Source organism: Trachinotus anak, unplaced genomic scaffold, assembly GCF_046630095.1.
Source record: "Trachinotus anak isolate AG129_WGS33_773 ecotype Australia unplaced genomic scaffold, CSIRO_AGI_Tana_v1 ptg000005l, whole genome shotgun sequence".
In the NCBI taxonomy this organism is placed as follows: Eukaryota; Metazoa; Chordata; class Actinopteri; order Carangiformes; family Carangidae; genus Trachinotus; species Trachinotus anak.
This window is the reverse complement of record NW_027273856.1, coordinates 9,327,743-9,347,700: the sequence shown is the minus strand read 5'-3', so window position 1 is coordinate 9,347,700 and position 19,958 is coordinate 9,327,743. Positions and strand designations below refer to the sequence as shown.

The 19,958-nt window shown below is 40.7% G+C and overlaps 2 protein-coding genes across 5 annotated transcripts in view; one reads left to right on the top strand and one right to left on the bottom strand.

Moving 5' to 3' along the window:
• Positions 1 to 269: 269 nt before the first annotated feature.
• tspan5a (tetraspanin 5a) lies at positions 270 to 12,697 on the top strand. Of its 2 annotated transcripts, XM_071478271.1 has the most exons (11): positions 270 to 681; positions 2,386 to 2,436; positions 3,217 to 3,363; positions 3,462 to 3,632; positions 4,152 to 4,277; positions 5,180 to 5,227; positions 6,299 to 6,415; positions 6,534 to 6,595; positions 8,066 to 8,173; positions 9,699 to 9,739; positions 9,854 to 12,697. In XM_071478271.1, the coding sequence occupies exons 1-9, from the start codon at positions 601 to 603 to the stop codon at positions 8,136 to 8,138; spliced, it is 876 nt and encodes a 291-aa protein (XP_071334372.1). In that variant the 5' UTR covers positions 270 to 600; the 3' UTR covers positions 8,139 to 8,173; positions 9,699 to 9,739; positions 9,854 to 12,697. The 2 variants fall into 2 exon arrangements, with proteins under 2 accessions (XP_071334372.1, XP_071334373.1); XM_071478272.1 differs by lacking the exon at positions 8,066 to 8,173.
• A 1,272-nt stretch (positions 12,698 to 13,969) lies between these two features.
• The window catches only part of rap1gds1 (RAP1, GTP-GDP dissociation stimulator 1), a 34,137-nt gene continuing 28,148 nt past the window's right edge, over positions 13,970 to 19,958 (bottom strand). For all 3 annotated transcript variants that reach the window (XM_071478269.1, XM_071478268.1, XM_071478270.1), the window contains 4 exons: positions 19,262 to 19,401; positions 17,420 to 17,546; positions 16,943 to 17,071; positions 13,970 to 16,468 (listed from right to left, as the gene is read on the bottom strand). In XM_071478269.1, coding sequence (XP_071334370.1) covers positions 16,341 to 16,468; positions 16,943 to 17,071; positions 17,420 to 17,546; positions 19,262 to 19,401 — 524 coding nt within the window. In that variant the 3' untranslated portion in view covers positions 13,970 to 16,340. The remainder of the gene's footprint in view (positions 16,469 to 16,942; positions 17,072 to 17,419; positions 17,547 to 19,261; positions 19,402 to 19,958) is intronic.

Below are 19,958 nucleotides of genomic sequence, written 5' to 3'. Positions count from 1 at the left end.
AGGGTCTCCAAGTCCCCTAAACTCCCATAATCTGCATGTACTTAGACTGTAGTATCATTAGTATCATAGCTTCCACTGAGGCCACTGAGGTCATGTCCTCAGATATATCTGCAAATTGACACCTACACACCTACCTAAACATAAATATGTGTATTATTATTATCATCAGCCTATTAAGTAGTATCGGTATTATTAGCTCGATATCAACATCATCAAGACACAGGAAGTGGGCCAGACTTTCTCTGATCTGATTGGTCGCAGACTCAGTCTTTCAAGTCTTTTCCTAGCCAATCATTGACGATCACCCGCAGTAACGGTGCCGCCTCCTGTCGGCGCAATTCTCCCAGAAAGCAAAGGACATTTTTTTAATTCTGCGGTTTGTTGCGTGACCGTCCGTTTATCGTTTTACCGCCGGGTGCGTGAACGCGTCCTGAGCCCCTCTCAGCATGGCCCCGATGTGGATCTGAAGCGGCCGTGTGAACATTTGAAGCGGACAAAGTGAGATGCATCCCCGGAGCGCTGAACCTGTTCCATCCCGCACACAAAGCCTGTGAGCAGGCCGTTTTTCCTAACAGAGATCCTAACTGATGATGCCGAAACATGTCGGGGAATCACTACAAAGGACACGAAGTCAGCTGCTGCATCAAATACTTCATTTTTGGATTCAATATCCTGTTCTGGGTAAGACTTTTATATTTTTTTATTGTACGCGTCTGCGCCTCTTTCCAGTGCACTTCGGTTATTTTCATGTCCACTGGCCAATAGGGAGGAAGGCCCGAGTCATCATTACATCTTAACCCGGGTCCGTTATCTTTCAACTTCATATTCAGAGTCAAATCCGTGCATTAATCTCCCATTCTGCGTGTTTGCGGCCAGAAATGTTCGGATAAAAGCATCTGCAGCTCAGTTCACAACAGAGAGAGCTAATCGGCTTTTTGTAGTGAACTAATGACAGCTCAGCGTCAGGCTGCGGGCTGCGGGCTGCAGCTTATCATCCAGCTGATGCGCTCATGTCACAGACACACCGAGGAAATTCATATTATTAACAGTGACACAGATTTGAACCAAAACGTAAGAATATATTTAGACATGTGATGTCATTCGTGTCTTGGCACTAAGACGTTTGACTCGTCTGCATGTAAATTGGTGTTGCAGGCTATCAGTTATTTTCACCATCGATTAATCGAAGGATATTTGCTATAAAATATCAGAAAGTGAAAAAGGCCACAATCACAAGTTTCTTAAGTTTCAGTGTCAAATGACCTGAGCAGCAGCTGAGAACCTTTTATTCTTTGGTTTTTGTGTTATTGCTTGAAAAGTGATTAAGGATATTGCTGTTGTTTTTGAGGAGCAAGGCTCAGTTGAAACATTGTCCGAGACTTTATAAATGAAATCAAATTAAATTCATGTGAAATTTACATGGTTTGTCAGTTTTTGCTGACCTGAACTTTGTTTTTGTTTTACCTTGGGCAGTTTACCACAGGACCTTTTTACCATTTCTGGTTATTGGGCTTGAGCTGCTGAAATTTCAATTAACTTGAAAATGAGGGAGTTCAAAGACATGTTATTGCCAGTCTGTTTTTTAATTAAAGATACATGTGACCTTTCCCCTCATCTGTGTGGAAGTTTTTATAGTGTAAACAAGTCATTAGAGCTGCATTGATTTGTTGATTAATTGAGGAGTCTATTGAATAAATTCATTTGTTATGAGTGAAGTGAAATACTAGTGAAGTACTATTTTGATAATTGAATAATTGTTTTAGCCATTTTTAACATACAAACATGTCAGATATTTGTTTTTTTAGGTTCCAAATACAAGGATTTGAAGCTTTTCATTGTGACACATTAAAGTTAACTGATATATATTTGGGTGTTGGTCGGACAAAATTTAGAAAATTGAAGATGTCACTTTGGACTAAAAAATAATCATTAGATTATTTGATGATGAAAATAATGATGAGTTACAAACCTAATTGTCATGTGTAATGGTTGCTAAAAGAAACATTTTTTTCATATACTACATTTAATATATAATACATATAATAATGTATATACCTAATTAAAGCTATTATTCTTATTTCAATTTAGTGTATCAGCAAACTATCATAATAAAAAATTATATAATGAAGATGACAAGCTTAGACTTCAAACTCTCACATTAACTATATTTTATTAAAGTATATATATATATATATATATATGGTATTGAAACATAAATAAATGCCACTATGAGGAAACCATCACATCACAGGGCCACGTTGGCCTAAGAGGAAAAGTTTGTGTTTGTGTATTTTCTTTGAATAACGATGTGACAGACTGACATCATGTCATTCTGCATCAACACATATTCACAGTAATATGACATGACTGTGATTTCTTTTGCAGCTGTTGGGCATGGCCTTAGTTGGGATTGGATTGTGGGCATGGAGTGAGAAGGTGAGTACAGACACTCTAGATATGTGACAGTTTTTTTTTTCATTTAATGCTCAATTTATTATTATGTTTTTTTTTATTATGTCAATGTTGTTTTGTTTTTTTTCAATTAAAGCTGCACTAATCAATATTTCATATGAACAATGGATCAGGTAATTTACAAGGTGTCCGCTGTAGAGACTGATCACTCTTTCTGCATTTTAGTCTCTTTTGGCTTGTTGTCTCTGTTGTACAACCTCCAGTCTCATTAAACTCATTACCACCAGGGCAGGCAGCTGTTTCCACCCAACAACTCCTGTAAAACCCACTGTCCACTAACAATACAGAGACAAAGTTAGCACATAGCTAACTAGCAGATTGTTTGACAAAAAATCAAATATTGCAGCTTTAAATTCCTGTTATGCGGTGTTTGCAGAATTTAATCCTCGTTAAGGTAGTTAAACAAAACTAAAAAATAACCCTATTAAGTTTAAAACTAGGTTCAACCTTTCAAACTTAATATACTGTATGTTTACCAAAGCATTATTTGAATCCACCATGAAACCCAGGAGTAAGAAATAAGAACACTTCTAATCAAACCATCTCACTGAAGCTGCTCATGTTCTCAGATATCCAGTGAAGTATTCTAAGTAAATCTTTGCTGCAGCCTTACTTCCCCCTGAGTTCATTCAAGTTCTATCCTGCTCTATGTCACTGCGACCCGACTGGCAAACGTGTTCTGACAGAGACGCAGCTGCCTGGCTTCCACTCACTGTGTTGTTGTGCTCTGTCTCCCTGCTCCAGGGGGTTCTGTCCAACATCTCATCCATCACAGACCTGGGGGGTCTGGACCCAGTCTGGCTCTTCATGGTGGTCGGGGGGGTCATGTTCATCCTGGGCTTTGCCGGATGCATCGGAGCGCTACGAGAAAACACCTTCCTGCTGAAGTTTGTATGTTCCACATTAGGGACATGTTCCTGATCTGAGAATCGAACGTTCTGCAAATGACTCGAGTGTGAACTGGTCGACTTCTCTTCTTTCTGTCGCAGTTCTCTGTGTTTCTGGGAATCATCTTTTTCTTGGAGCTGACGACGGGAGTCCTGGCGTTTGTCTTTAAGGACTGGATTAAAGACCAGCTCAACCTGTTCATCAACAACAACATCCGGGCGTACCGGGACGACATCGATCTGCAGAACCTCATCGATTTCACTCAGGAATATGTAAGTTGAGAAGGCAGTTGAACATGAAAGTTGATTCTTGGCCTTGGAGATAATAGTTTCATGTACAAGCTTTTTCCTGAGCTTTCAACCACGTCTCATGGCCCACTTCAGCAGATGAAAAAAAGTGTGATGCACTTTAAAGCTCCAGAAAAAAACTTGTTAGTGGACCTTTAATTAAGATTGTCGGATGTTCAAAGTACATTAGGTACTACAGTATATGATTATAATTCCACCATCATATACTAAAGACAGCGTAAAAAATGTGGGTGGTTGATCACATTATAGGGAACTGTTATAAACATGTAAATTAAATTAAATCAAATTAAGTAAGTACATTTTCAAAATATTTGGATAATTATTATTTTATAATTTGGGAGTACTACAGTAAAGTACTTGAATGCTTTGCTTGTACATTTAGTTTAACTGAATGGATTTGAAGTCTAATCAAGTCCTTTTGCTTGTGAGAAGTTCTGACATCTTTGGCTGTGCACACTGATTTTTCCTCTCGCCTGATTTCAGTGGGAATGCTGTGGTGCGTTCGGAGCAGACGACTGGAACCTGAACATCTATTTTAACTGCACTGATGGGAATCCCAGTCGGGAAAAGTGTGGAGTTCCTTTCTCATGCTGCACCAAGGACCCAGCAGTACGAGCCCCCCACATGTCATACATGCTCACATTTATGCAGTACTACATGTATAAATGCATCAGTGACAGAAACAAACAGTGGCTCAGGACAATATTAGAAAACACTGGTTGAACATAAAGCCTGGCTGATAATGCTGGTTCCCCATGAAGCAGTTTGAATATATCGCTTATGTCCTGTGAGGTATTTAAACCACTCAATCCAGTGTGTAACCTGTAGCAGCTCTCAGAGTTCAGTCAAGAGCCTGAACAAAGACCAAAGGTTCCCTGTTAGTTCGCAATTAATTAGGTAATTAGGTTGGTGGCCCTCCCCTTCATTTCCCATCAGCCTCAGTTGTGCTTTGTGGTCAGTATAGTATTAATCAGCAATATTTACATATGAACACACTTAACTAAAACGGTGAACATAACAGACATTATCTGTGTCCCGACTCAGTGGCCACATCCTTCAGAGGACGCGGTCTGTGAGGGCCTGGCCTCCAAAGCCTTTGCAGACATTGAAGGCTGAGCTGAAAGGAGGCAGTCTGGTCCACAGAGGATTTCCTGTTTATCCTCAGCTGCTGTTTTATTTGCAGAGTTTGCCTTATTCTCTTTTTGAAAAGTGATTCATCTGTAGACTGTATGGTGCGCAATGATTCTTGGGATAGGTTGGGCTGCAAAGGATTCCGTTTCCAGGCAACGAAGGATCTAGCGGGTGGGTCCAGGGTCTTCAAATCCAGCCTTTGAAGGATGTGGCCCCTGAACTGAGACACAGCTAGTGTACCTGCTAGGCTTGTTACGCATGCTGACAAAGCATTTAGCTCAAAGTACCGCTGTGACTAAATACAGAGCTGCTACCATGGATGTAGACTCTTAGCCTTGTTCTTATTAGCTGCCTACAAAGTTTACTCTGTCTGTCTCCAGGAGGATGTAATAAACACTCAGTGTGGATACGACATTCGCGCTAAACCAGTAAGTAACATGTGTACATGACTCACTCACTCTTTAATTTCCTCTATTTTGATCCTAATGTCCCACTAGTTTTATTATGACTCTGATGCGTCCACAGTTATTTTTTAATGTAATATTTCATTTCCGTCTGTGTTTGATTTTAGTGATGTAGTGTTGGTGATTTCCCCTGCAGGGTTTTTGAAGACAGGTCAGCGTTAGATTAAAGCTGCTGATAGCTAATATTTATCCTAACATTAAATGTGACAGGTGAAGGTCAAGATTTAAAAGCAATTAATGATTTGTCACCAAAATATTAAAGAGAACATATTTTATTAAACAACAACAAAAAAGTGGGAGTCCGGGGAAGCTGTAGTGGACAGCCATCCTTACAGCTGAAGCTTAATACCCTTCAGAGATAAATGTCATACCAAGCTATAATTCTACGTCCTTTTTCCAGGAGATTTATCAGCTTCATCCTTTGAGATTTAGTGGCCCCCAGATCTGGGAAAATAAAAAATGGGTTATGCTTTAAGGCTGCAGAGAAAGCTTCCAAAGGGAGGATACTTGTTATAGTGTGCTGCCACTGATTTAGAGCGGGAGCACCTGCTGCACCCAGATGCAAAGAGCATTTTAAAATTTTATCCAGCTGCTGAACAATCGTAATCCAATACCATCAGACATGAGGTCAGCTCCACAAACACTGATCTGATATCAGTCTGACAGCCCTGGATTCACTGTGTGTCTGTCTTCAGGAGGCATATAAAGCCTGTGTAAATTGTTAAATCTAATTCAGCCTCTCCCAGAGAATGCTGAATAACACTGAGCAGTCTTTTCATCTTATGAGAAGAATACCTCCCTCCTTTAAAACCAGAGAGGACGTTTTCTAAATGTAGAGAAAAGACTTTTGCTAGAAGCTTCAAATCTAAATTCAAAACAGATATAGGCCAATATGAACAACACTCTGAGGAAGTATTGGAAGAATCTCTCCTAATATTTTTCATTAACTGTAGGTAAGATTGGTTTTTGAAATCTGTGGTGTGAGTGAACTCAGTCAGACTGTGAAGATGATGACAGGCAGCCATGTTCCCACAGGACTCGGAGCAGAAGGACTACATCAACGTGAAAGGCTGCGTGCCGCAGTTTGAGAAGTGGCTGCAGGACAACCTCACCTTGGTGGCGGGGATCTTCATAGGAGTTGCACTACTGCAGGTCGGTTCCATTCACATGTTTAACCTTCATGGTGCTCCAGAAAAAACTGGAAAGAAAAGCATTGTTCCTTATTTTCTCTTTGATTATATTGAATGTTGTTTTTTTCTGTCATCCACAGATTTTTGGGATTTGTTTGGCCCAGAACTTAGTGAGTGACATCGAGGCTGTGCGGGCGAGCTGGTGAGAACACCATCTATACTTTGACTTCTTCAGTTCTGTGTCTCATGTATCCACATTTTTATCCCGTCAAGCACATTTCCCTTGATTTGCACTCATCTGTTTTTCCTGTTTCCATTTCACAACATGAGGCATTTCAGCTCTTTGTCATAGTGTAAATATGTCTCAGGTCCATGTTGTAGAAACATTGTTTGAAAGGTATTTTAGATAAAAGGTAAAAGAAAGGAAAGTTCAAATTCAAATTAGGTGCACTGTTTTTTTATGTTACACATAAAAACAAATATGCATCTGTGGACAACATGAGGGTTCAGTATTTTAAACATACATACATACAACACCAGTCACACTTAGCAGTGGTCTGGATAATGTAAAGACATTACTTGTTAACCCCCCTGAGAGGACATCAAAGGTCATCAGGACCTTTTTAAGAACAAATCATAACCATATTTTCTAACAATATTCTATAATTGGCAAACAAGATAGCTCTAACAAGATACAGGGTTTGTTTGTAAGTCTGGAGAGTGTGGTGCCCACAAAGGGATGAAAGACTTCATACTAAAGGAGCTATTTGTAAGTTTTGCTAATGCTACAAAGCTAATGTTAGCATTAACAGCTGTTTACTTACCAGTCTAGTAGAAATGTTGTGAGTTCAGCCTCAAACTTCATTCCTTTACTCACTAACAGCTGTCTCCAGATGTGGAAAGCAACCCTCTTGTTTTGCTTCTATTTCTATTACGTCTTTACTTCTACTGAAGTTAGCATGCTAACCAGCTAGCCTCAGCCTGCTTGGACTGTCTTGTCACTTTCCGATACCGAGTCACTGTAGCTTCCAGTCTGCCTTGAAGAAGATGCACTGTTCAGAGGACATATTATAACCTCTATAACCTCAACGGCTCAAGCAAGACTAGTAAATAAAGAGCGGTTAATGCTAACATTGGCTATGTAGCATAACAAAACTAACAAACAAATAGTTCCTTTCATATTAATCTTTTTTGGTATTTTGTGCACAAGATAATAATGTATACTCAAGATACTATCTTTTTCACACAAGATCTATATCTTGTGCATGACAGTAATCTTCTTTGCACAATAACCGTGTCCATATGCACCGGTTATCTTGTTCTCACAAAATCCTCATATTTTGTTTGGGACTTCAGGTGTTCTGTAGTTTAGTCCCTGTGAATAATTATGTCTGCAAGGTCGCCATGTAAATTGTACTAAATAATAAAAATTAGACAGAAATGCAGTTTAGACACTGAAGCTGCAGGGAGCCATTAAACATGTGGACAAACACCTGAAACTCTTCAGCTTTTCATTAAATATCTTTATCTTCATCATAAAAAAAGATGTTTGAACTCAGCAGTAACTCCACAGCAGCCTAGGGGGAGTAAAGGGAAAAGACTTACTGAGCTTTACCATCACAATGCCAACACTCACCTCAAACCTCATTCTTCCTCCTCCATGCTTCGTCAGGGTGCCCCCCCCTCTCTCCATGCGTCGACTCCCACCACACTGCAGCAAGAAAGCATCGGCTTACTACTCATGAGACACACACACATGCTGTATGTGTGTTTGTAGCCGGTGGGTGTGATGGATCCATTTGGTGATTTGTTTTGTCTTGAGCACTGCTGTGATTGGATGGATGATCTCTGTTGGGTGTTGTGTTGTGTTGTGTCCCATTTAAGATCCAAATCAGGAAACATTCTGTGTGGTATGGAGGCAAGAATGTGCCACTGCAGTAACTACTTTCAATTTGTCAGAGTTTAATTATATCATTTAATAATCGGATAAATGTAAAGATCTGAGGAAATGAACAATTGGAATTCTCACTTCCTGAAAAACACTGTCTCAAAAAAAATCAAATCAAAAAAATCTCAACAGGCTAATGACAGTTGTCTGGCCCATCTCGTAAAGCTGAATTTCCTTTGCCATTTGAAGTGACTTCTGGACATTTATTTGGTAACAATAACAATAGTTACGGCTTCTTTTCTAAAATGTTGCATTGCATGTTCAGAATTTAGGCCCAAATATTCTATAGGATTCAGGCGTATTCACATTATCATGGAAAAAAAATCACACTCTTCCTCCTTAATGTGTATGTGGTTCGCTGTGATGGTGTCTCACAACGTCCCGGGTTCATTTGTGGAACCTGAGTTGTGCTGACTTTTGTGGCTGCAGCCAATCGCTGCTGACACCAAAAAAAAAAAAAAAACAACCACAAAAAAACAAACTACCTGTGTTTCTGAATTTCAAGAACTGTACAATAACAAACTGGCCTCTTGACCAAAAAAATATTAGCTTGACAAAACATAGCAACATTAGTATTGTAGTGAAGGTAGCACAGCTTAGTACAGCACTAGAGAGTTTTGGAGTAGTGAATAGAGAACATGCAGCACAAGACCATTATTATTTATAATTCTATAATCTGAATACTCCCTCACTCTCTGTAAACTGCTACACCACTGCTGCGTTGCAGGAAATCTCTAACTCTGATACATTTCCAATTGATCACAGGCTCATTGGAGTTTGTTTGCTCACAGAAGAAACTCCTGAGATCTTGTGCTTCAAGTATGTTTAATGTTGAATTTACATACATTTAAATCAAGGGAAATTCAGATTGTGTGGATGGAGTGAAGCCACTGACAGTCTGTTTAAAACTGCATTCCTGAAAGCACATCGACCAGAGACAGATCAGTGAGTGAATTCTCAGTGTGGCTGCATGTCAGTGATTTTCCCACATGTTCCTGTTGAGCTATAGAGTTGGGTGGTTTGGAGTCATGTGACTTAGACAACAATCCTTTCTTTCTTCATGGCCTTTTCTTCCACTGCCTGCTCGCTGTGACTTTGTCCAACTGAAGATGTTTTTTTTCAACTTCTGTCTTTTCTCTGCTTCAACTTGTAATCCCACATCTTCTCTCTCTAGTTTAGATCCTTTGCAGAAAACTGTTTCCTAAGCCTAACCCTGAACTTCACTGTTTCCTTCTTTCTGTCTGTGTCCTTAACTTGTTGAACCACAGGAGAGTTGGAGCCTTGTTAATGACTAGATGTCTTTTTTTTTTGACTTTGGCTTTTTAATGAATTCAGCTCTTTATCTCATCTTTTCCAGTTTCTTTACCTAATGCTGAAACAGCATTTCACTTCTAACAGGTAACCCTCTTCTTTTCATGAAATACAGTTTTATAAATTAAATGTTGTGTTTAACAGGATCACGTAAAAAGTTGAGTTATTTATTAGATTTTGTCTCTTTTTTCTTTTTGCCAGTCTTTGAGCAGAATGTGAGGAAGCATTCAGAGGACGTCACTGATCACCTGCACCATGTTGTTCACTGAACCAGCACCTTTTTCCAAGGCACTAATATGTGAAAAAATGCTCTGTATATAACACTGTGTGTGACTACTGTAAAAAGACAACAGCTGGAGGGGATGGTTGAACATGCACTACACTACAATGCTCCAGTTTTGATAGCTGTGTCTAGAGAGAAGGAGTTTTGATACATCTTTTTGATATTAGATTGGTATTTTTCACTGTGGAGATAATGCTCCATTGCTGAACCCATCACATAGGACTGTCACATAGTGTATAAAAGAAACTGAGGTGCACTTTTTTCAAAGTTCAGTGTTGCTTTGCGAACCTTTCCACCGCCTGTCCACAGTTACACAGCTCTGGCTAGTTTTGGACTGAAAGTCGGATCTTCTTTAGTTTTCTTTCAAAATAAAACTTTAGGGGTAGTTATGTGTTACGGCAGAGTCCAGGATTCTTCAGCGACCATTGCCTACAGTCACTTTATCTAGAATTTTTGTCATTGCACTAACAATGAATTTTAATTTGTGTTCGGTGACTGTCGATCAGCAGTGAGGATATTGGTCGCACCGTAGTGATGCTATAGACGAGTTAAATGTTCTCCAAATGCTAACTCATCCAGCATTAAAGAGGAAATGACCACTAATTACTTCAACTGTTTAGTATAATGAGTTAATACTTATCTAATGGACTAAAAGGGATCTCAGTTAATTACGTGATGGATTTTCCCATCACTAAAGGAGACTAAATTTCACCACCACCATGTAGCTCCAGTGTGTGACAGTTTCTGAGCAGCATGTATTTACACTGAGGACTGACAACCTAATGTGTCTGTCACACAGAGTATTGAAAACTGTCAAGAACAGATGATGACGATAAATGTTTGGTCAGATTTCTAATCTTGTTTAATTATTCTTTACACAGTTATTGACCATTTTATTCAAGCAAACAGCTGCTTGTGCTTAGATGGCATTACACATGTAAAAACTTTGGCTTCTTCTGGTAAAAGAATCAGTTTGTATCCAGGTAGTCTCATCCCTCATGCCATATGTATGTAGAGGTAGAGGAACTTAGTAGTGTAATGATTCCCAGCACTTAAAAGCTCTGGGACAAAATCTACAGTCCAAAGTTCACCTGAAGGCAACATGAGGCCTTAACAGTGTGAGTTAGCCAAATCAAACATCTTTGTCTGGGCATTCACATGTAGGTTTGTGGCAGCAATCACCAGGACGTATCCTGCTGCTGCGGTTCAGTGAGGAAAAACATCTGGGATTACACGGTTACTCTGGCTAACTTAGACTGCTAAAGCTAACAACATGCAGAAGTAGCTTCAGCCGAGCGGGCTCTTGCATGCATACTTCAAAATCAATCCATTAACTGGAAACAAAGGATTTTGTGGAGAAAAATGTTTATACGGCACTAAAAAAGTTTGGTTTGATTATTTGGTGTGACATCACATTCAGATCTGTATTGTCACTAGTGTTGGCAAACTGCAAGGAAACTCAGTCCTGTTCAGACCACATCACATATGCAGAGGCCACTGTCACTTTACAGTGTTATTATTACAGTCCTGAAGCTTTGAAGGATGACTCTTCATTTCCATCTTTTTAAAACAATTGTACATTAAGAAGTGTGTTTATGTCCTGATACACAAGTGACTACAAAGGTTATGTTGGTGTCATTTGATATTGTGGTTATTTCTTTGCCAAGGAATACATGTTTTTACAGGACGTCTCAAACACTCACCAGGTTCCAGTGAAGTCTGGTGGAACGATAGAACACAGGCCAGGGAACACGACGTTTGTTTTTGGCTTTGCGCTGAGAGTTTGTTCAGAAAGTGAGATGAGCATTTTTGAACATGTTCAACATTTGCCTCATTTGTTACTGCACTCACTTGAATGGAAACAAATCTGGCACATGTATCCTGTGATTGTCTTTAACTGTGTTTCGATGCAGATCTGATAAGTATACACAACACTGAACAGACCAGAATCTAAATCCAGTCCAGATATTAAACCCAGAATTTCAAAATAGTGTTAAGATGTTTGTTATTGTTTTTTATCAGTGTTTCTTTGATGGTTTAAAGTGATTATGTTTTTGTCTCTTCAGTGAGTTCAAATTGATGTTTTGAAAATTTGAGTGTTAAGATACTGAAAAGGGATCAACACTGTTTTTGATACTTTATTCTATGTTTGATTTAGTTTTTGATTTCCCTTTGTACTGAACAGCTCAACATTGGCTGAAGCTTGTGCAGTTTAGGAGGCTGTAAAATGCTCTTCTACAGTCCTGCTGTATCAGCCTGTGACTCATCACAGCCTGATCCACTTCTAGATTGTTTATATGATTGCAGTGCACGGATGAGCCAAAATATGAAGACCACCCCTGACTTATGTACAGCTGGTCCCTCGCCTGCCGCCCAAACAGCTGCAACCTGCAAGGCGTGGACTCTGAAGGTGCCCCCTGGTATCTGGCACATCCCCCAACACTACGGATGACCAGGACTGCATAGGCACAAATGCTACGCCCCAGTCGTCTGGTCCTAACGATTTGGCCCAGGTCTTGACACCTTCTCATTTCTAACAGATCCTGACTCACGTCTAAAACATCCCGGACCTTTGCACCACTAACAGAAGATAATGGTTATTCACTTCATCTGCATGGTCATCATGTTTTGGCTCATCAGTGTATATCCCAAACATTGTCATGTAACTACCTCCTCTCATTTGTTTTTCTCATGTCCCACTAAAATTGGACTGATTTTAATATGAAGTAAAATTACTTAATAAAGGTGACAAAAACAGCTTCCTTCAGTCTTTAAAGTGGTATTTTTGGCTGGAGCGACCACGGGCCAGAGCCGCATTCCTGAATTGTCTGTGACTGAGTGAGTGAGCGATGAAGTTACACCATTGGTCAGCTGAGTATTGGGCTTTTCCCACAGCTTTTAAAAAAAATGTCAAAATGTTTGCTGGGGATCAGCTAGTTTCTGTAGCTTAGCGGTTACCTATGGCTTCTCTCTTCTGCCTGCTCAGTGTGAGTGTTTACTTATTCCTCTGCCTCCTTATCCACAATGTTACAGGTTATACATGTAGTTCACCTGCTGTAATAGAGGCAAGGCTCAGTGCAATGGAAGCATGGTTCCACACCCTGGAAACCCAATGGTTAGCTTCTGCTGTTAGCCAGCCTCCAGTAGCTGAGAGCGGCTGTTTCACCATGAAACACATACAAAAAAAGGGGTTTCAAAATGTATCCGAGTGATGTGCTGCAACGTGAGAGATTTTTTCACATATTTTACCCTGCACACATCCATTGATGTTCCAGCCATAAACTAGGTCTTCACCTAGTCTTGTTTTCCTCATTTGTTGACACCACAAATTCAAGAGTGAAAAATTTGTCTTCATCCTGGAGCTTTTTGAAATACTCAATGCACCATGACAACACACATTAGAATATGTGCCTCACGGTTGTGTCCCTCCACCAACCATCAAGTTGCAGGACATATAGTCACAATTTCCCGTCCTTAAATTGTGTCATATTTAGTGTATGAATTCTTAAGTTGTGGCCAAAAATGTGTTTTGTGAGGTCACAGTGACCTTTGACCACCAAACTCATCAGATCATCTTTGAGTCCAAGTGAACCTTTGTGCCAAATCTGAAGACATCATATTCCCGAGACTGCAACGGCCTGATGGAAAAACACGATGCTTCAGTCCACGGCTATCACGGGAGTGGAGGCATAAAAAAGGAGGGAACCTAGAGAATAACAAAGAACCGCAGTTCACGGTGCACATGGTGCTACCTGGCTAAAGCTAACGTACAGTTGGTATATTGGCTGGACTGTGGTCAAACAGTCAAATTCACTCAAATAACACAAGGTCAAAGTTCAGTTCAACCTGGTCTGAACATAACTTCACTGTGAGGAGGTAAAGCTACGTTTTAGGGGGGTAGTTGCATATAGTCAATGGAAAGACCAGGTCAGCCTGAACTGATGCAAAGTCACGTCCATGTGATGTGAAAATTTTTCACGTGGAACAAAACAAACGTCTTTCTGAGATACTGAAGGAAGAACAGACACCTGCCATCACCAGCTATCATCTTTTAATTATCTGCTGAGTTACAATCCTCCAAATGTACAACTCATGACATTTACAACAAACATTTAAGTTTATAGTATTTTACGCAGTTACTATGGATACATCTCCACTGGCATGTGTCTTCAGAAGAGCACAAATCTGATAAATAACCATTCATACCTTTTTTAAAAAAGTGTGGGCCCAGACCAGGAGACACACCGTGGCATGTTAACAGGTGTCGGTGCGGTGTCGGTACAGTGTCGGACATGCTGAGGTGTTCGCAGAGATCCCTTTGTCAAGAGGAACCAACCGTCACATGTGGGAGAGACCTGTTCTCTGGAGGGAGTGGTGCTGCTGTGGCAGTGGTTGGCAGGGGGTCGGGGGTGTTCAACAGAACAAATACAGTGATACTGATCCGTGTGCGTTCGGTTCCCTGTTCTTACCAGACCCCAGACTTTGCTCAACGCTGCCTCACTACACACACTCTGTGCTTCTCTTACTGAGCCTTTCAGGGAACGATCGTGTTTTAAAACTGGAGCGGGGGATGAGATCTGGATGCTGGACTTACGTTCTTCAGCCTTCTAACTTCTTGGTCTCCTGCCACCTTTGACTTTAGCTTCATAGCTTATGCCCCATTCCCTACTCATCTAAAAATATTTCAAAATGATCTTTTATTGATATTACCACAAACATAAAACTTTACCCTGTAGGACTTTGTCTATGCACAGTGTCAAACTGTGACGCATTGATTGGACTGATGTTAAAGAGACATTTTTCTCAGCAAAAAACTGTCAGGTGGGTTTAAAGAACCAAAAAAAAACCTGATTTAGTTTCATGTCAGTACTAAACATCTGAAATCAATTATTTATTGACCTTAATGGAAGAAAATTTTGTTGGTCAGAATCATATCTCTGTTACTTTCCACCCACCTGACACAGTTTTTGATCCACCTTATGTCTCACTAAGAAGATTGGCAACCATCTGGTGAGTTTGTATTTTCAACAATCTTACCGTAATAAATCTCATCAGACATTTAGGGACTGGAACTTCAGGGGGATGGTAATTCAAGACTGTGATACGTTGTATGACAGTGTTGGATTGAAGCTGACTATATTTCTGTTGATGGTTGAGTGTATAAATCATTAAATTTCCATTGGAAAAGACAAACTTCCAGCTTCCAATTTTGACCTTTTCTTCACATCAACCCGGCTTCACTCAGACTTGGAGCTGAACTGAATTCAACTAACAAAGCTAGATTTCACTACAGCCCTGATCTTCACTATATGTTCTTCACATGATTCTCTTTCAGTGAAGGGGTGGAAACCTGCGGAGCCTCTCACTTCACTGTACAGCTGTTGGACAGGGGTGGGGAGTGGGGGGTGTTTGGACAACTGTGGAGTTAAAAATCTGAATAAAATCTCTGGATCCAGGTGCAAAAACAAGATTGGAGGTGTCGGTAGAGGAGGGCAGGCTGTACTTTGGAGTATGCGAGCAGTAGAGAGGTAAAAATGAACACTGGCACACCTTCAACAGGACTAAAACATGCACAGTTTCTAGTCAATTTATACTTGAGCTACATGGGACACAACTGGGCACATCATGGATGGCTGCTTCTTCTTAAAAATGAAAGAAAATCACAACAGGAAGGTCATTTTTTTTTTGTTCTTTTGTGCACATTTTCACTGGTGGGTAACCGGCGGATGGGATCACAGCTATGGTCGTAAAAGAGTGTTGTCTCTTAATCTATTGCGTTAGGCTGTCTATGGCGCCTCAGCTCCTGTGGAGCTACTTGTAGCAGAAGATGCATGCACAAGTAGAGATGGGGACCAGGGCTAGACTGATGCACCAAGTAAAAAAAAAAAAAAACAGAAGATACCAGCGAGTCAGTGGTGTCGACCTCTACACAAATCACTATAGAGCATTAAGGGGTGTCAGTCTGTAAAGCCTGAAGCCTGCCTCACCGTGCCTTAAGGACCTGCTAACCCACCTAAATAAATCTCATTATTATGGCTTTCAGAGGAGAGTTTTGGTGTCCCATGGTAGTCTAAAAACAGTTTCAGAGGCTTCCCACCCTAACAACTATTTAACTCTGGGTGAATTCTTGCCATTCAAAAGTTCTATTAGAAAAAGCTCAGGTGTATGATTTGAATAGAAGCATAAACCAACATCAGTCTAACCCTAGTGGAGGTGGGCGGGGTTGAGGGGGGAGACTTAACTGGATGTCTGGCTGGCAGTTAACGCGACATGGTACCTTGGCACATGACGATGGGGCACAGGGGAGAGCAGTCATGAGGTGTCATTGGGTGATTAGGTGGTCAGGCAGGCATTTAAGTGGGTGGGTGTGTGGGTGGGTAGGTGGGTGGGCTTGGACACAGTCATTTAGCTCTGGGCCGTAAGTCGCTGCTCTGTGAGCGATGCCTGGTGTGATACCGTCTTGTTTTCATGAGCCCTCAGCTTGGACACCACGTCGATGAACGCCAGGCTCTGGACTTCTTTGTGAAGAGGCTCTAACATGAGAAGAAACAGGAAGAGCAGCAGCATGAATTCCCAAATAAAAGGTTGTCTTTAAAAACAATAAAACAGAAACAAAGCTAGGCTCAACCACGGCCCGGATCTGGAAATATACATTACCCTGCAGATGTTTCACACTAAAAGCCACACTTATACTGTATATGGAAATGGTAAATGGACTGCACTTACAGTATGAAGTGCTTTTCTAGTCTTTTCAGCCACTCAAGGCGTTTTACATTACAAATCACATACACACACACACACACACGACACACACCTGGGGCAATTTGAGGTTCAGTATCTTGCCCAAGGACACTTCAACATGCAGGCCAGAGGAGCCAGGAATCAAACCACGACCTTCCAATTAGTGGACAACCTACATATAATCTTTTCAATGCTATAAAAAGACCCGGGAGAGGCGCAGAGACTTTGGCTCCATAATTAATGGTGAATACATAAGTAAGTCTCACCTGAGCCCATGACTGCACAGATGAGGATCATGGAGTTGTACTTGATCTCTGGAGCACTCCTCTCATCTGACAGCAGCTTGTGAAGCACTGACACCAGGTTGGCTCCGACAAAATCTTTCTCAGCTGCAACTGAAATCCAGAAAAAGAGCCTGTGTGTGTTACCACTAAGAGCTAGAGAGCAGATTGTCAAGCTGACTTTGGGGATATGATAAATAATGCAGGCTGAGGTGCTTCCTGCTCCCACTCTCAGAAGTCACGGGACTGAGTCGAATGTTCAGGCCTATTTTCATCAGAAAATATTAGATTTTAAAAAATAAATAGTCCATTACATTTACACCTTAACTCTAAAACTGTCTTACATCATGAATGGTTTCTGAAGAGTCTCAGTTTTCTACATCTGTTTATGCAATTTAAAAAAGCTCTGGACTCCACTTGTTTATAAAATAAACAGGAAGTGAATTACTGTTTAGCTCTTACCCAAATCCAGCGCCGCTATGAGACCCAAAGCCACCAGGGCTTCATTCTGCATAATCATGTGCTCACTAGTTGCCATGGTAACTAAGTGCTTGACTCCTCCTCCCTGGATGACAGTTCTAACGACTTCCTGAAATCCACAAAAACAGGAAAGGATCACTTTAATCAACCTATTCTGAGATGTTTTCTTAGATAAATACAGCAAGCGTGTATCTGGTAACTTTCCTGTGATTCTCATGACACAAACCAGCGTTCCCATAAATTGATTTATTCATGGTGGCCCACCACAATATCAACATTCATATCTTTAACACTATCAAATGTGTAAAAATGAATTCTTCATAGATTCATCATTGATTCACTCTGCCCCTCCTTCCTGCTCTCCCTCACAGCCCCTCCTCTCCAAGGACACTCTGAGTCAGGAGGTCAGGAGGGGAGAGCTGTAGCTAATGAAGAGAGAGATGTGGGAGAGGAGGAGGAGGAGCCAACATGCTGCTGTGGGACAGCCAGGTAGGCCAGGAACCACAGGTGTGACTGGCGGTAACACAGAGACAGTTATTGTTCAGTTATTTATTTGTCACCAACTTGGCCATTAAAATATTTGCAGCAGAGCAACTGATATGCACTGATCTGATACCACCTCATTTACTTAATAGTTTCACACCACAATTAAATGGCAGAGTACCCTGAAGTCAGCTCTTCTTCCCTGCTCTAAAATGGTTGCTTACACAGGAAGTTGCGTCGTACAGTAACAGGCAACTAATGTTTTAGAGCAGCAAAGAAGAATTGATTTCCAATAAATAATGTAACGTCAGCTGTTTGCAAAACATTGGTAATGTGTCAGAATGTTCCACTAGAAAGTCCCACCAGTAACAAGGCCACATGCAAAGTATTTTAGGCTTTAATTTCAGGAGGTGGCACTAGTGTTATGCTTAGAACGGGAAGTGCTATTGATTCCTACATTTTTTAAAATAAATTCTGTGGCATTGATGTATCTCTTCATGTTTTACAAAGGGTTTAACCTGAGCCATAAAACAATGATCACAATCATCACATTATTATATTTGAACACAGTGGCATTGGATCAGTAGTCTTTATCAGCTGATACAAGTTCAGGTGCGGGAATCGCTACGGAGACGGGAAAAACCGTATTGGACCACATCTTTTTCAACACCCTCCTCACTTTGTCTGGTGTGGTCAAGTAGATTATGGCGCTAATGTCAGCAAACAGACTTCTACTCCATTTACAGCTGCTCTAAGTTCATAATGTGCAGTCTGTGAGTGGGTTCCTGTTTTGTTTATACTGTACATGCACACAAGGATGCAGTGCACACACAGCAGTGAACCAACATGGCTGTAAGGAAGAAGAGTGCTAGACATTGCATAATTTCAAACAGAAAAAATTTACTTCACAGATGTTTTAAGACAAAGGGAATGATAGCATGGCTGTTCAGAGTTTTAACTACCGGTGTAGGACTTGAGGCCTGGAGCTGGATGAACAGAGAAACTCTGCCACTCTGGGGAGGAAGGATACTGACCTGAATACAAGACGGTATTTTTTCTGGAAATCAGGTTGGAGAGTGGAGGTCATCTTATATTTCAGGACCAGAAAATTACATCTTCATTCATTACATCAGATATTCTTTTTGAATAGGGAGAATACTAGTATAACTATGGTATTTAAGAGTGTTGCATTATGGGCTGTCTGTAGTGTTAAAGCCAGGCTAGTGAGTGTTTTCTTTTTACAGTGACTCTTACAGAGTTGGAGTGACAGCGTCAACCTGCAGGGGTTTCTGGAGGCGGCTCTAACATGTTTGACTGTTGATGTGGAGTGTGGAGTCTGACCTTGGACTTGCTGTGTCGAATGAGGGCTGACAGGAGCCTGTTGGACTCGCCCATCACTCCCGCGTGATCTTTGGCTTCACACCACTCCACTAATCTCTCCACCAGTTTCCCGTTGGTCCCCAACTGGTCTGCGGCTTCAGCTGAACCAACACACACAGCACACAGATTACTGTCTCTGATTCTGGTGTCTGCTGTCACCAGGAGCAGCAAATAAATAACATTTAATTTGGTTCAATTTCCTTTTCCAAAAAAAGCTTAGGCTGAATTTTAGATGAACAAACTGTGGTTTCCTTTTAGGTCAAGGTCCAGTAGCAGTCGACTGAATCACATTTTAATTTCTGATTATGGAGACATTCTGATATAAAACCATCTGTCCAGTATGTGCACGTTCTTGAGCAGCAGTTACAGTACCATATTTGTGTGTCTTTATGACTCAACACTGAGACTCTTACAGTTTGGACTGTAAGCATTTCTCTTGATTATCAAAAGCTTCAACAGAGCTGAGGTAAAAGAACTAATGATTACTGCTAAATTTAATATCTCAATACAGTCCAGTGCAATTATTTGGGCTATACAATATTATGATATAATTATTATAATTATTATTGTATTTCATGTTTCAGGTTTAAGTGATGCTGCCACTAAACAGCAGTTAAAAGTTTTATCACATTTCTAGGTACAATGTACAGGAAGCAAA

Bases quoted from the DNA above. Each gene is read 5' to 3' on its own strand.
- tspan5a (XM_071478271.1), top strand. From the start codon at position 601: ATGTCGGGGAATCACTACAAAGGACACGAAGTCAGCTGCTGCATCAAA. The intron at 2,437-3,216 runs GTGAGTACAGAC...TCCCTGCTCCAG, and splicing joins TGTGGGCATGGAGTGAGAAG to GGGGTTCTGTCCAACATCTC. The intron at 6,416-6,533 runs GTCGGTTCCATT...TGTCATCCACAG, and splicing joins TAGGAGTTGCACTACTGCAG to ATTTTTGGGATTTGTTTGGC.